Source organism: Petromyzon marinus, chromosome 47, assembly GCF_048934315.1.
Source record: "Petromyzon marinus isolate PM22_M1 ecotype Great Lakes invasive population chromosome 47, UKy_Petmar_22M1.pri1.0, whole genome shotgun sequence".
Lineage (NCBI taxonomy): Eukaryota > Metazoa > Chordata > Hyperoartia > Petromyzontiformes > Petromyzontidae > Petromyzon > Petromyzon marinus.
The window spans coordinates 10,147,629-10,164,404 of record NC_133713.1 but is presented as its reverse complement, the minus strand read 5'-3'; the positions used below and the strand labels follow the sequence as shown (position 1 = coordinate 10,164,404).

The window sequence follows — 16,776 nt, the reverse complement described above, 5'->3', positions numbered from 1 at the left end:
ACGTGTTGTGTGAGAAGCTACAGTGTAACACACGTGTTGTGTGAGAAGCTACAGTGTAACACGTGTTGTGTGAGAAGCTACAGTGTAACACACGTGTTGTGTGAGAAGCTACAGTGTAACGCACGTATTGTGTGAGAAGCTACAGTGTAACGCACGTATTGTGTGAAGCTACAGTGTAACGCACGTGTTGTGTGAAGCTACAGTGTAACGCACGTGTTGTTGTGTGTGAAGCCTTCAGTGCGGAACAGAATTCCCAAGGCTCTGTATATAGGTTGTAAATACACTTTACTTTTTATTTCATAACTCAGAATCAATTTCGATTAGTTGTATCATAACCACACTAGCCAACAGCATACAGGTCTTCCCCAAAACTATCATCATCATGAGCCTGGTCTATCCACTGCTGGATGAAGGCCACGATATATTTAACATTCAAGGCCCGACAATACCACAACCAATCTCACTCCTCCGCAAGAACTGATTACATCGCCCCATCTCCACCACCGTGGTCATCATCTCGGGTACCCCTCCCTCCTTTGGCTGCTCTTCCATCGCCACCTTTGTCCATCGGCCATCCTCCCATCCAGCCGGTGCCTAGCCCAGGCTCCGTTTCCTTACGGATCTTTAAGATGTCTCTCGAAATGCGATCGACCCCTCCGGGTCTCTGGTGGATAGATCCCTGCTGAACGCTGTGAATCCCGGTCACATTCGCTCCTCTCCTCGTCTCTCAAAGTAATTGTGAGCGTGCGTTGTCTGTAACCAAACCACACACCCAGACCCCAAAACCTATGTTTCCTCTTTAAGTCTATCCCTAACCCTACCCCTTGACACGTTAAAGAAAGACACAACCCGCAATCAAACGGCTCTTATCTTGTACATACCCACATAGCCTTTGTCTTTTGTGCGACCTGTACGAGAGTTTCAAGCTTGAGCAATATGAAAGTAATGCTGTATGACCAGGCCAACTCTAATGGCACAAAGAAACATTAGTTGTCCGTGCTGCTTTGTGCAGAGGTGTACAAAGGACAAATACAAACAAAGCTGGACATTCTTCAACAACACTGTGTCCTTAAAATGAAAAAACATAATAGGTCACGTTTCAGGCAATGGCCCTTGTGTTGAGCTTTTTTTATGACACGCTTTTTATTAACTCACTCTGTCGTTGTTTTTGTATACTCAAATCTTGTAACTCAATTTTAACCCACTTCCAAATGTGGTATCGACTGCAAACTTAGTATACTTATGTCATACTGATGATAATACTATATTCTATCATAATTTTTTTTTATATGTTATATTTCGGCTTGGGTCTAATTGTCCACGCTCAACTGACGTTGGCTGTAATTGGCCACGGCCCCTTACGTTGTGGCAAGCTTCGGGGCCACTTCCTGGAGTCGTGGAGTTCTGCAATTACTAGTTGGGTATATTTCATTAAAGGATGTTTAAAAAAAAGTATTTTTAAATATTGCTTATTTTAAAATATAATAGCATGACATCAACGAGCCACCCCTCCTATTTGTCTTAATATTTCAATGCAGTAGCATTACTAGAGCGTTAGCACCTAGTAGTGATTTTGAAGTCTTGTTCATCTCGCGAACAAAGCTCCAAACTCGAGTGGGTGCAAGCAATCCCATGTCAGAGAATAACTGCAAAAGAGGTTGCCAAGATTTTCCCCCAAAAAAATCCACAATGGCCTTTAATAAAAATCTTTGACACGGTCCTGGCCGCACTTTTCCACACTGCTATGAGATTGTCGCGTGGAAGTCTAACCTATCATTTGGATTCTCAAAGGTGGAATTTAGCGAATTTAAAGGCAGACTAAATGTTTTTTTTTACGTGATCAGACTGAGACAATAATATCTTTATACTTGAGAACACCGTTTAATCATGGGCAGCTGAAACCCAGATTCATATCCAGGTTCTCAATGGTGCTAGCTCAGTGCTCTCACCTCTAAGCCACCCACAGCCATCTCCAGAATAAATTCTCGAATCGAATCGGCACCCAGAGTCGTGACAAACTCGTCAAATCGCGTGGGGAGCAAAATGTCACATTATTAGTGTGTAGTTCACAGAGAAGAGCCGTTTGGCTTTTGGGTCTCATCTTCCTTAAACCCGGCCTACCCAGAAGCTGCCCCTAACCTCTCATCCAAAGCCCGCTGCCTGTCCACTCTCTCCTTCTCATCGTCACGCTCCTCGACTGCCACCGACGCGTCCCGCCTCCGCTGCCCTGATGCTGCTCTCGATCCACAACACGTAGCGGCTGACGCGCGTGTAAATGCCGTACTTGCCCGGCAGCGCGCACCCCTCCCCCCAGCTCACGAGGCCGATCACGAACCACGTACGGTCACGTCCCCGTGCCACCAGCGGGGCCACCAGCGGGCCCCCGCTGTCCCCGTCGCAAGCGTCCGCTTGTGGGGCGCCCCCGTTGGCCCCCGACGGCGTCCCCGGCCCAGCGCACAGCATGTCGCGCGTGACGGCGAAGCGGGAGGTGTTGATGCACGCCTCGTGCGACACGAGCGAGACGCGGGCGAAACGGAGCACGGGGGACATGTCGCTTTGGCCCAGAACGGATGCCGCGATGACGCTGCTGCCGCCGCCGCCGCCGCCGCTGCTGGGTTTGTTGGGCTTTTGCGACGCTGGTTTGGGACTCCACGGTTTGATGGGAGGCGCCTTAACCGGAGGCCTGACGTTTGAGGAGAAAGAGAACGGTGGTCACAGGTGGCTTCATGTGGAGGACCAAGCAAAAATCAAGCAAAAAAAACCCACAAAGTAACCACACGGGATTTACTGGTGCCCCATTTCAGTAAACCTATTACATTAATGCGTTATTACTTGTGACGCGTTAATCCTCAGCTCTGGTTACCTTTGACCTCCAATGTTCGGGTTTGCAGAACGACCATTGGATCTGGCCAAATCTTCGTTGCTGGGACCAGCTGAAGTGCCATTGTTTTCGTCGTTTCCTCTGGTTGGGGGATCACACGGAACGACTTCTTCCGGGTTGACTTGGTGTCCTCCTTGGCTTTCCACGCACGAGTGGCCCGAGACCTCGGGGAGAGCAGGCTCGACCGAGACCTCTTGCTCTTCGTTGCCTACCGACTGCCTGCCGGAGCCACTAAACCCTGGTTGCTCCAGGGTTCGGCCCCACCCACTGACCTGTAAGTGAGTGGGGGTGGAAGGACATGCGACGTGGTGGACTTGTCAAAAGTGATCATAATTGCTGAGCCGACAAAGCTGACGTCCTGGGGTCAGGCCCTGAGGCTGCGCGTCTGTCTGTCTGTCTCGGATGATTCACTGATAAATAACCCTCATTAACGTTATCTTCACCAACACTGCCATCACTAATATAATCACCACCACCAACATTTACACTAACAAAGCGATAACATAAGAGCACGTACAAGAATGATGCAAATATTAATCCGAGTGAAAATAACCAATTAGAAATTAGAGAAAAAATAACCGCGTTTTTGCCTAGAAAAGAGTAATCGATCAACATTTCCAATTTTAAAAAGTAGACTAATAATAAAAAAAACACATTGATAGTAAAAATTAAGTTACAAAAGCATCTAAATAGTTTCAGGGTGATTATTACAAAGGTGCATAAACATACAAAGCTATACGCCAAATAGAACCGCAAGCGAAAAAGTAATCCTGCGGGATCGATGTTCCCCAAGCTCTTTGTCTCGGACCGCATTCGTGAACACAAAGCAGACCTTAAACACGGTAGGACCAACACCTCGGCCGTGGCAGATCATTGTTATAATTCAGTAGGCTCACATGACATTGACTTTTCCAAGACAGAGGTTCTTTGTAAGCCATCTGGCTACCATGAGAGATTCGTTCATGAGGCTATCCACATATACAAGCACAGAGACAATTTCAACCGAGAAGATGGATTCTGGCTTAGCAATCATTGGAAAGATTTGATAAAAAACCATTTCAGGTCTTAATTGATTGTTCACGCTTACAGTGGCTTTCAGACAGCATACATTAATTTTTTTTGTCTCCCCCCTCCTCTTTTCAGAACATAGATGGACTAGTCCTTCTAAATAAACTGCGAAATCGCTGCGCGTGGCGCTGACGTTTTTTTATAAATAAGTAAATGTACCGTTTAAAAATAAATTAATTAATGCGAACCGACACACCTGATGACGACCGTTTGTGTTATGGTCGAAACGTCGTGAGAATTTTTATTGTTTTATATATTTTTTATTATTTTATCGTTTCCCTTCAACGTGACTTTACCGAAAGAGCTAAGAATATACTCTTTGGTTCTATTCGGTAAAGTCACCACAACACAAGTGGTCGAAACGTCGTGATTGTTGTTTCGACCACAACACAAGTGGTCGAAACGTCGTGATTTTTGTTTTATTTTTTACCTACGTGACTTTACCGAATAGAACCCAAGAGTATGGATCCTTGCAGTCACGAAAGCTTTAAATCTAGAAGTTCCCCAAGCTCTCGCGTCCCCCCCCCCCCCCCCCCCCCGTGGACTGGTACCACCGCGCGGACTCCGGGAAGCAAGAGGCTCCTCTCGGCCGCGCGCGGGTCGGGTAGGCAGGCGGGCACGATGTAGGGGCTGAGCCCCACGGCGTTCCGCAGGCGCAGCAGGGCGATGTCGTTGTAGAAGGTGCGCAGGTTGAAGTGCGGGTGAGCGATTATCTCCGCCACGGCCACGTTGCGCTCCTCAGGCTCTGGCTTGTTGCGGTAGTGGTCGCCTGGTGTCGGGGCGCACGCGCGCGTTTCACGCACGCGCACACAGCAGCAAAATAACAACAGCAAATGCACGGGGGGCGCCCCCCCCCCCCCCATGGTGTGCTCAGCGGTTGAACGAGCGGTCTCTCTCTCCACGCGCGATCTGAAGGTCGTGAGTTAAAATTCTGGCGGGGGGGGGTTGACTCGGCTCCGTCATCTCTCCCAAGGTTTTGATGACATTTTGTGGAGGGAGTCGACAGTGATGGCCCTCTATTGATGGACTCGACCCTGCCATAGTAATGAGAGATTTTTCACCACCTGCTCAGGGTTGTAATTCGGATGTGAGCACTGCTTCGAGACTGGTATCGTACCTGGTACTGGCCAACCATCCCAGTGCTGACAAATTATCTGCAAATTCCACAATGTGGTTACACACAACAGCAGCATCGCTCCCTGCTGCAAACATTTGAGAATCAATATTTATAGTGGAGGTGGAATCCGATGAGCCACAAAGCTCTTTTTCACAGATGTCCAGTCGGGGCAGGTCAGAAAGTTACGAGAAAAAATAATACAAGAACACGATACATTTGGCAGGATCCGTCTGAAAAAAAAAGTCTTGACACTGAACGAGGCTGTCCTGGGTAAACAAGCTTAATAAAGTCACGTAGAAGGGAAACAAAATAATAAAAAAATATAAAACAATAAAATTCTCACGATGTTTCGACTGCAACACAAGCAATCATCATCAGGTGTGAAAACCACAGCAAGAAAATTTGAAAAAAGTGGCCACTTTTGATGATGATTGATTGTATTGCAGTCGAAACGTGAGAATTTTATTGTTTTATATTTTTTATTTATTATTTTATTGTTTCCCTTCTACGTGGTGACTTTACTGAAAGAACCAAGAATATGAATCCCTGCAGTCACGAAAGCTTTAAATCAAAATTTAAGCTTAATAAATATAATAGGACTAGGGGTATGGCACCCCTGAACAACCATTTACGGCCTTTGGACAGGAATGTCTGAAAAAAATTGCACACGAACGACACATTCACGCAAGCACCCGATGCTCCATTTTGAAGTTTTAAAATGAAACACATTTTTAATTGTATTATGTTTTGAATTAGATCATTTTATTTCTTCATTAAAAGCTTATATCATTTTACATCTGGAATACTTAATTGAAAATGACATTTCGTGGTGAATTTCCTCTCGTCGTTAAGTAGATGGCCTTGCTGGGGGATTGGGTCGATGCGGAATTTCACCCGCCCCTCTATAGCCCCGCCAAGCGTTGGTTGGCTGCTTGGTCCCGGTCACGTGACGCACTTCAACCAATCCGTGCCGCGTTAGTCACAGAATGACAGAATGACAGAATCACAGAGCTGAGTGTTTATATATTAGGATTGACATGCGTGCGTAGCCTCCGTGCCCTGTGTAAAATAATAATTGGCCTTACCCAGTCGGACAAACGTGGGGTACTTCTCTTGAACAGAGACGCAATGCGCAGCTGTGAGGACCCATTGCTGGTGGATCAGTGTGCCCCCACAGTATGCCTTGTTGGTGCCTTTAATGAGCAAAACCTGTGTCAGCAAGACGGCGGTGGGGGGGGGGGCAGCACAAACAAACGGGTGAGAATAACAATCGTCAAAAAGTCGACGTTACTTCTTCCTTGGGAGTTCAGCAGGGACGCACTGTTGGCTGACTGGTGGTCCCGCCCTCCTTCAGCCCCGCCCACTTTAACGTAGCCACGCCTACTCAACCACTAGCCCCATGCACACACCCCCTAGTGCCCCCCCCCACTCTGACATTGCCCCTCCCACTCTAACATTGCCCCCCCTCACTCTGACATTGCCCCCCCCTCACTCTGACATTGCCCCCCCTCAGCCTACTGCTTGCAGGCTCCGCCCACGCTACTTAAACCCCGCCCACGCTACTTAAACCCCGCCCACCACTCGCGTAGTCTCCGCCCCTTTGCCCCCTGTCATCGTGAGCCGAGGTGGAGGCGGGACAAAACGGCAACCCCCCCCCTCCCCTCCCCGGGAGCGCCGCCACACTCGTTGTGTCTCTGTCTCTCGCCAGCGACGTCCGTCACCTGCCAGGGGCAGTGGCCCTTGGTGCAGATCTGCCCTCCCGTGATGCGCGGAGTGAGGAACGGGCCCCTTTCGGGCTCCGTGACCGCCGTGTGGTTGGCCTGCCCCGTCGTCAACGTCTCCTCCGAGGGCGAGATGATGGGAGAGGGAGAACTCACCAGGATCTTCCCGCACGGGATGTCCACTGGTGGAACAGAGTGGGCGACAGGTTTTGTGTTGTTGCTTTGTTCTGCACAGCTCTTACAGGTTGCAGCGATAACAGCGATTTGTTTCTTGACAAGAGCGCGTCTCCTTTTACGCTGGGGGGCATCTCGCAGCGCTTGATAAGCGGCTTGCAGTCGCGTCTCGTACTCAACACGCTTGAAAGGGCACCCCCAGCGGCAGCTGCGCCTGTGGGAACAGTGACTCGGCGCCTGGCCTGCACGTGGTCTGCCAGTAGGGGGCGATGATTGCTGCTGCACGTAATCCCAATTGGCTAGTTTGTACCCCGCGTCTTGTCTGGTATAATTTCCAAAGTTTCGGTGAAACTGGGAGCTTCGGGAACTGAATATCAATACGCGGCACAACCCAAACAAAACCCAGTGGGTGATGTGGTCCCAGGCATGCTTGGTATGTATATGTTTGATGTAATGTGCATGGCGAGGTGTAAACTTGAAGTCACACTGAGGGATGGACGTAGAGAGCAAACGCAAGCTGAAAACATATCCACTGGATAATGAGACTAACAACCAAGTGACTATATTCTTAGCTCTTGCGGTAAAGTCACGTTGAAGGGAAACAATAAAGTAATAAAATAAATATAAAACATATATTTTATTATTTTATTGTTTCCCTTCAACGTGACTTTATTTTATTGTTTCCCTTCAACGCGACTTTACCGAAAGAGCTAAGAATATGAATTACTGCAGTCACGAAAGCTTTAAATCAAAACCAAGTGACTGCCAAAGGAGTCGAGGTGCCTGAGAGGAAGTGATTAAATTACCTCTTGTACAGGAGAATTCAACAGAAATAGGGGCCAGTTGTGAGGCCCTCTATTGCGTGAGGCCCTCTATTGCGTGAGGCCCAGGGAAAAAGTTCCCCTTTTGCTCCCTAACCGTGCCTGGCCGTGGCTCCTACCACCGCTACGACGATGCCGCCGCCGCCGCTACGTCTCATCACGGCTGCCGGTGCCGTCGCGGTGGGCTACCGCGTACCGGACTGGTTGCAGGCCATGCCGTCGGGCGCCAGCGTGTAGCCGGCGGCGCACTCGCACTTGCGGCTGCCCTTGTCGTCCGCGGGGAGACAGAAGTGGTCGCAACCCCCGTTGTCCTCGGCGCACGTGCGTTTGCCTGCGGACGGTGAAGGCCCAGGGGTCAGGAGGTCACAGGCAAGGTCGAAACTCGAGATTCCGAGAGGCGGTGGATGAGCCAAGATGGTGAGCGATGGGGCTGATGGTCGCCACCTTGAGATCGAGAAAAGTTGTATTTTATTGATGTCCATCAGAAAAAAGTATTTGTTTTAACTAAGGCCCTATTTTAAAAGCTTCCGGGATCACCATGTCGCTGCCCACCCCCCCCCCCCCCCCCCCACCTATCCTTAAAATGTCTTGGTCCACCTCTACTGAAAGGTCATCAGGGCCATGAATGCACCAAACCTCACCGTCGCTTCCTTCCTTCTGCCATTTCTGTCAGCTGTTACACAGTCTATAACCAACCCCCGCAGGTCTTCTTTTACAGTCGAATCACCACCACCACACTCTGCCTTGAGGCCAGAGGAGAAAAGCTTCCGGGCAGCTCACCGGAACAGGCTTTCTGAAACCACTGGGACTGTCTCGGCCAAATCGGAACGTTCGTTAATTTTTTGTGTTCCTCCCAGTGGAGACGAATTCTCACCCAGCTCACAGTTGATGCCCTCCCATCCTTCGTCGCACGTGCAGATGTATCGGCCCTTCCGATCGTGGCAGGTGGCATTGTTCTGACAGGGGCTCGATGCGCACTGATCTCCGTCTGTGGGAGATAATGGGACGATCGAGGTCAAAGTGAAGACCTCGAAGTCATCACTGCGACCAATGTCGTTAAAGCCACCGCCACCACAAACTCGTCGTTGCTTCCTTCCTGCTTCCTGTTGCGAGAGCCCACTGCTGTTGGAGAGCTGCCAACCAACCTCCGAGGGTCATCTGCTGTTATAGTTGACCCATTACCCAAGGACCACTCTTACCATCTCACCATCTGGCTTTGGGTCTTCTTGCCACAGTCAACAACATCTCACTTGGATATCGGTTACGGTGTTGTCAATGCCGTCTGGATTTATGACTTCTTATCTGCCACCCGCCCCCCCAGTGTTGTCGTCGTCAGAGTGCTTCATACGAGCTAAAAGTTTCGACCTATTACAATACGACAACAATAATAATTGAATGTCCTGCCAGGTGACTCGGCAGCGGTAGAGCGAGTGGCTCACAAACAGAAGGTTTGGGGAGCTCAACTCCTGCTTGGGGATTGGGGATTGACTCGGCCTGTCATTCCTCTGGGGAAGAAAATGTGACGGAAATTTGTGCGAGGTCACCAGGGGGTTATCGTTGTGGAGATGCATCTCCGCCATGGGAATGTGGCATTTTCACTGCCGAGCGCTTCTGCGAGTTTTACGTGGAACGACGTTGACAACAAGCAGCATCGCAGCGCTCGTGTCGGAGAATGGCCACAGGAGATGACGTCACAGAACTACTTCTGATGAATTTCCGTCAATAGGCCTCTAGGAGGGGGAATTTAGCCGATGCGAGAAATAGAAAATGTGACGCTTCGGCTTTGTTGTGCGGTCGTTGGTGACCTGGATGAGACCGTCAACACTCGACACCTTGTGGCTCAGTTTAATCGCGGGAGGATGTGACAGATTCAAAAGCAGGACCTCGGCAGTAAGGGCTCTGACACGGCCATTATGACCTCCTTCAGCTACGAACCCATAGCACACATTTGTTTTACCAACACCATAACTCACCATATTTGTTCCAAAATTCAATCTGAAAGTAAACAGACATATGATTAGGAAAGTGATGAATCAGAGCATATTGAGAAAACAAATGTGTAGATTGTAAACAACAGGGAATGAAAGGTGTGCCTGTAAGAGGCAGTACAGCGAAATGTGTTGCTAATGTAGCATGTGGGTTACCGAAGCTGATATTACAAATCCATAATAGATGTTTGAGATTGGGCCACAATGACCCAGCCAAATCGTATCTGTTTGGCTATTGAACACGAAGCAGGCTTTCGCGACCAATATTATTCATAATAAATGTTTTTGGGTTAGATCGCGTTATTTATAAATGTGTCGTAACCCTCCACCACCCGACATGGCCAATCGGCAAAAAAAAAGTGTCACGTTGACAAAAGACAAAATAGTTAACTACTTTAGCCCCACACGGGTGTGTTGAAGAGTGAATCCACAACATTTACAATGTTTTAAGTAGTACGACGTTTCGCTGGTAATTACACACAGCATCATCGGGCACTTTGCCAGAATGGCAAGGCCATTCCATGCCCTACCGTTTATAATTATTTCTCGCAGGTGCGCAACCATCTGAGGACATCTGCTGTCAGGGGACGCCCACTACCCCAATGTCACCGTTCCCACCAACTTGGCTCGTCGGTTTGTCCACACGCGTACGTACGTACGTTGAACTTCGTTCGCACCGTACGTGGCCTACGGTGCTGATCGGAGGTGCGGGACCTCGCGTCTGCCCGGCTCTTCAACCACCCACCCTACGACTTTTACTTCTCAGAATCAGAATAATTCACCGTGGACGAATCCGATGAGCTATGAAGCTCTTTTTTTTCACCGATGTCCAGTCGCGGAGCGTGCCAGCGAGTCCTACTCCTGCTCTCCTCCTCACACTGCTCGATTTGTCCCAATGTCTTACAATCTTGCTCAACTCAAGAGCATGTACTCACTCATCTGTTACACCCCTTCAATCGTGCTGTTTGTTGATGGCCGCTTGGCATTTTCGGCCTCTGGGTCTGACTTTAAAAACATACATTTTTGAAGAAGGGCCATTGCCCGAAACGTCACCTATTATATATTTGCCTCTTCAACCCACAATGTTCTTGACGATTGTGTCGAGTTGAGTACATTTTGCTTGTGTACCCCTTGAATGACAGGTCAGTTGTAGTGCGACGCCTCTCCTTTCCACCGATGTAAGGGAGTCGTTGCTGTGGCTAGGATCCCATGAACCGTCTCTATCAGTGTTGTCTCTCTCAAATTTAGTTCTACCTGATGACGGTTGTTTGTGTTGCAATCGAAACGTCGTACTCTATTTTTCTTTTCTTTTCTTTCTACACGTGACTTTACCGAAATAACCAAAGAGTAATTCCTGCAGTCACGAAAGCTTCAATTATAGCTCGTCTCATGTCTACGGAAATATATCTCGCCACTTGATGATCGCCATGGTCGGGAATCAAACTTGGGGACAGCTCGCTTGGCCTGCAGCGCAATGCGCCAACCAACGGCACCGCCGTCCCTTGCACTGGCGCGTACTCGCACGCAGGCGTGCACAATGGCACAGGCATGTCAACACAAACCTCCATACTGCTGTGTGCACGCACGCACTCGGACAAGACAACGATCCCCCGTAGAGGCTTTGGGTCAAAGCGCTGTTAGCGAGCGGCACCTATGAAGGCCGGCACGGCGCACGAGGGGGTGGGTGGCCAGCACCACGCCCGGTCGCCTTTGTCTCCCCAGTGCCGATGTTTACTACACACCGTACCAGGCACTCATTTAAGGCTGAGTCAACCTAAGGGAGGCCCAGAACCGGTTCATATAATCGTCACCGGTGTTGGCCATTGAGCGGGGAATCGAACTCGGGTCGCCGGGTTCGTAGCGCAGCGTCACGCTAACCGCTGCGCCACCGCTCCCAACTACAAGTGTGTACACGCAATCACACACACACGTGTACACGTGCATAAACACGCACTGTACACACAAGGACGTGCACCATGTTTGCTACAGATAACTAAAACCCCGTGCTCCTCTGTGTGCAAACACACGCGGTGCTCCTAGCGAGCCACCCACCTCGCATCCCAGCCAGCATTGGGGGGGGGGGGGGGGGCGAGCGAGATTAAAACCGAACATTGGGAAAACACCTTCCTGCATTTGCAGCTGTACGTTTGTTTGCCTGAAGCGTGCTCGTCTTTCGGATGACATCTACAACGCTTTCCTACAAGTGGCTAACCCCTTGGCATGCGTCCCACTCATCACAACCTTCTCTTAATAATTACTACATCTACAATACTTTCCCTACCAAATTTGATCCAGGATTAAACTGTTGGTATCACTTAACATTAGCTTGAACTTTAAAAAAACAACAAATATGCAAACCGTATAACCGTATTCATGTAGGTATGTCTGCTGAACTTCTTTCGCACCGTACATAGCTAACCATGCTAATCGAAGGTGTGCGGGAAGGACAACCAACTAAACACAAAAAAAGCAGTTATAAAGAAATGGGGTTTCAATCTAGGCGATTTAAAGGTGCATAGCTCCAGTGGCTTCATAACACTGGAAGGAAGAGCGTTCCAGACGGCCACAGAAGTGCACCCGAAAGCGCACGATGCGGTGGCCGTCTTTGTTCGATGGTCAGCCAAAATCCGCTGCTGCTGCTGCGTGGATGATGATGAAGAAGTTCCCATTTGGAAACCCTCCCAAAGTAGCCCCTCTCGCCCACCCACAGCCGCGCGTTCTCACCGTCTTGCGTGTATCGCCCGTGATCTCGTGCACTTCCTCCATGGTGCACGTCTCCTCGACACACTCGCGCTCCAGGGAGCCAGGCCTGATCTCCTCCAGGATCTCTCTCACCGGTTTGGCACGCCGGTACCGGTGAGGCTGCTGCTGCTGCTGCTGCCCCTGCTGATGCCAAGCTGATGGTCGAGCCGACGTCTTGGCACTCAAGAAACTGGTTGCCTCTCGCCGATTCAAAACCACCTCTGCAGCACCTACGATTTGTCATGACCAGGGCGACGGCGACAATGCATTAACGAGGGGTGTTTCGTGGGAGCCGGCTGCACGTGTCTGTGTGTATGCGTGTTGAACTTCTTTCGCACCGTACGTAGCCAACCGTCGAGGTGCGGGAAGGACAACAAACTTAAGCACAAAAAGCGGTTCTAAAGAAATGAGTTTTCAATCTAGATTTAAAAGTGCATAGCTCCGTGGTTTAGGGGTCATAGCAATGGAATCCTGGGTATAGGTGACACGTGGTTCAGGCTAACGGGGCTGGCTGTTGTCTGGTCACCAACGACGGCAACAGAAAGAATAATGAATTGAAAAAAAAATGTTTTTTCCACTTTAGCATTTTTTTTAAAGATCAGACAAAAAACAATCTGGTTGATTGCCATGCAAGGAGCAGCGTCTTCTATAAAAGGGTGCGTGGGAAAGTGCATCGTAGAAAGTGTAGGTCAGAGATCACTTGAAAGCATCTCAGAATTAGTTCAGTGATATCACATCCTGTGTGCCATTCTCTAACACGGGGTTATGCACTGGCCGCTTTTGACATTTTCTGATGAAGAATATATGGCTCGTGGCATGAAGCCAACCAGCACCTTTGGAATAACGGGGAACACGTGAAAATGTCGCTTTTAGCATTGCCACCTGCAATTGATGCGAATATTGTGTTGATATCGACTTCGTTTCCACATCACTTTGTGTCAGGAAACAGGCCAGGAGGACAACACCACAGAACTACTTTGGAGTCACTTCAATGAGAACGTTATCCACATTCCGATCACGTGTTTATGTGCCCCCCCCTCCCTGGCAAAGGGAGTTAGTCTCGTGGCAATGAATCCAACATGTTATGGAACATGTTATGAAACATGTTATCCGTCAGCCAGAATAAATCATGAAGCAAATTCAACGCGATGGGGTTTTTTTGGATGTGCGGTCATTCGTGACCAGGTTGAGACCATCAACTGTCTGCCCTTGACAACCCGGTCTAATCGCAACCCAGTCTACGCAAGTCTATGGGTCTCTGTGAGTCCGTGGTTCTCTATGTAAGTCTAAACTCAACTGTAAACTTGGCATTTGACGAGGTAAGGCCCACTGAGCTATTTTTCAGAAGCGAGCTGGCCACAAATGATGGCCCAACGAAGTGGCTCATCATGTGGAAATTTATCGCAGCCAAACACTCTAAACGCACGTTGATGCTAAACGCGGGGGGAAAAACCGCAGGACCCTGAGAAAAATCCACGCGACCATGGGGAGAACATGCAAATATACAGACGTTGGGGTCAGGATCGAACCCACAACCTCCTGAATACCAGGCGAGGTAGTTAACATCTCGCCAGCACAGCGCCCATTTCATTGGTGATCAGGTTGAGATCACGAAGTCGCTACACTTGAGAACCCGACTTTACCACGAGCGGGGATGGAGCCCAGTTTTGCACCCAGGATCCCTTAATGGTGCCAGTCAAGTGCTGAGCCCTAATCCACCCATGTCAGACGGGACATGCATTCAAATGCGGGTGATGGCGAAGACAGTTTGATGCAATGTTTTCTTTAAAAAGGCTGTAATTGTTGTAATTAATGTCATGGGCAAAATAGACGCATGCGCAAAAATCACAAGTATTTGCCAATCTCAGTCTGTTAATGACATAGCAATAGATGAAAGTATTTTTTTAAAAGTAAATTATTGAATAGCTTAACAAAACAAAGGCCGCAGAGTTGGCCTCAAAATAAATATTAGCAAAACGAAAGTCACGTCCAAATGTACGGAGCAAAGTAGAGAAGAGTGCTGGAGAGATACCAATGTGAAACAAAGCCGAGTGCGAGTTCGCGTGGTGCTGGCCACCCACCCCCCGGCCTTCACGAGTGCTACTCGCGAACAGCACTTGCCCCAACTGTCTGTTAAAGGCTATACGGGGGGGGGGGGGGGTCTTTGAACACCTTGGGCAGATGTTCACGAATCAGAAATTTTGTTACACTGGTAGAATCCAATGAGATAAAGCTTTTTTTTCCATGGCGACCAGTATCAAATTTGGGCGAACGGGGCACTGCACGTGGGGCTTGTTTTTAAAAGCGTGGATTTGATTCTGAAAATTAGCAGACCAATCGATGTGTCTGAAGAAGAGAGTTCAGTCGGCGCATTGTTATCAGCGATACACCACGTGGATCAGGCTGACAAAATGAAACGACAGTCGTAAAGAAGCAACCGATGTTGGCCGTGAGCGAGAAATCGAACTAAAAAACAGCTGGGTTCGTCGCGCAGTTGGCGAACCGCTGCACCACCGCTCCTCGCACGTAAACATTTTAAACAAGCCGTTTGTCAATCCACTGCTTGGTGATAGCCTTTGTCCACGCCGGATCCAGCGCATGTGCTTTAAACTTCTTCCGCATCTTACGTAGCCAACCGTGCTAATTGGAGGTACGGGGGGTGGGGGACAACAAACTGAACACAATGTAGTTCTCAAGAAGTTAAGTTTTCAATCTGGATTGAAAAGTGCATAGCTGCAAGTGACTTCCTAATATCGAAAGAGCGTTCCAGACGGCCGCAGAAGTGCATCTGAAAAAAGCGAGCGATGCGGTGACCGTCTTTGTTCGATGGCCAGCCAGAAGCCGCTGCCAGCGTGGTGAAGTATGGTCATACTCCGCTCATGATCGACACGGCAACAGAAGGGAAGGCACAGACGCAGACAGACACACGCGCAAGTACAGATATGCTCACAAGAGACACTCGCATACAGACATGTACAGACTGAACGGGCATACGGCAGTGTACAGACGGACATACCCACAGACACACCACCACAGGTGTATAGACACACTCAGGGACACACAGACATATGTGCAAGCTCGTAATAGACTGTTGGAGCAAGTGGTATTAGCGAGCACCTATTAAGGCCAGAACAGGACCGGTTCAAACAATCATTACTGGTGTTGGTCGTCAGCAGGAATCGAACTCCGGTAGCTGGGTTCGTAGCGCAGCGCGCTCACCACTCGCAAATTCATATACAACCGCCGTTCAGCGCTAGGTGACGTCACCACGGCGCTTGTGCCAGGCTAGGTGCACTTTGAGGCCACGTGAAGTGTGGAAGACCCGCTGGCAGGTCACGGAACAAACCCAAGAGCCATGGGTTGACGGACTGAGATGGCTGGCAGATGCATCAACTGTGCTCCTCACTTTGCCAATTTTCAGCGTTTTAGCCACCCGACGCTCCGCTCGTTGTTGTGAGCGTCGCTCCTCTGCCCTCCGTTGTTGCTGAAGGGCGACTGCCTCCAACTGCCCAGTAGCAGCGTCCTTCACGAGCCTCCTCCACAGAGTCCGATCTTGACACCGCTGGCACCAGTCATCGGCAAGTCCACTCAGCTCCACATCCTTCTGTACCACATCAGCTCCATCTCTTCTCTAGTCCGTGTCGCGCACGTTCAGCCCCCTTAATCCGGTCAAACAGCAGAAGCTGTTTGGGCATTCGGTGGTTGGGCAGCCTAGCATGTCGGAGCTCACTGATGGGACTGTCCACATTTTTTCAAGAATCTGTGAATTCCTCACGCAGACAGACGGACATACCCACAGACACGCACGCACCTCACCTGGGCAACAGGTGTGTGGGAGGAGGGCGGTGATGACACAGACGAGGCAGGCGTGTAGGGGCCGCATGGCTGCGATCTCTCTGTGCGGTGTTCGGACTCCGTGTTCATGGCCGAGTGGGTGGGTGGGGAGTGGGGTGGAAGCTGGCAAAGTGGCGTGTTGCGTGCGTGTTTATGGATGCACTTGTCCCAAGTCTGTTCAGGCCACACGGGGGATCTTTGCCTTTTGTTCGTGGGGAGCGATGTTGAAGCGTTTGCGCGCTGCGCTAGGAACCCGGCCACCCGAGTTCTAATCCCGCTCACGGCCACCAACACCAGTGACGATGACGTTAACTGGTCCTGCGCTTCCCCTAAGTCGACTCAGCCTCAAATGAGTGACTGCTGGAATGCGTAAACACCGCCAATGTGGAGACAAAGGCGGCCGGGCGTGGTGCTGGCCACCCACCCCCTC

At 49.8% G+C, this 16,776-nt stretch overlaps 1 protein-coding gene across 2 annotated transcripts; it reads right to left on the bottom strand.

Moving 5' to 3' along the window:
• Positions 1–268: 268 nt before the first annotated feature.
• Positions 269–16,485, bottom strand: LOC116952517 (vitamin K-dependent protein C-like). Of its 2 annotated transcripts, XM_032971920.2 has the most exons (10): positions 16,329–16,485; positions 12,495–12,742; positions 9,756–9,777; positions 8,657–8,770; positions 7,979–8,113; positions 6,788–6,969; positions 6,152–6,275; positions 4,501–4,718; positions 2,864–3,153; positions 269–2,683 (listed from the first exon to the last, which is right to left on the bottom strand). In XM_032971920.2, the coding sequence occupies exons 1-10, from the start codon at positions 16,393–16,395 to the stop codon at positions 2,185–2,187; spliced, it is 1,899 nt and encodes a 632-aa protein (XP_032827811.2). In that variant the 5' UTR covers positions 16,396–16,485; the 3' UTR covers positions 269–2,184. The 2 variants fall into 2 exon arrangements, with proteins under 2 accessions (XP_032827811.2, XP_032827812.2); XM_032971921.2 differs by lacking the exon at positions 8,657–8,770 and having other exon boundaries at positions 16,329–16,484.
• Between the last annotated feature and the right edge of the window lie 291 nt (positions 16,486–16,776).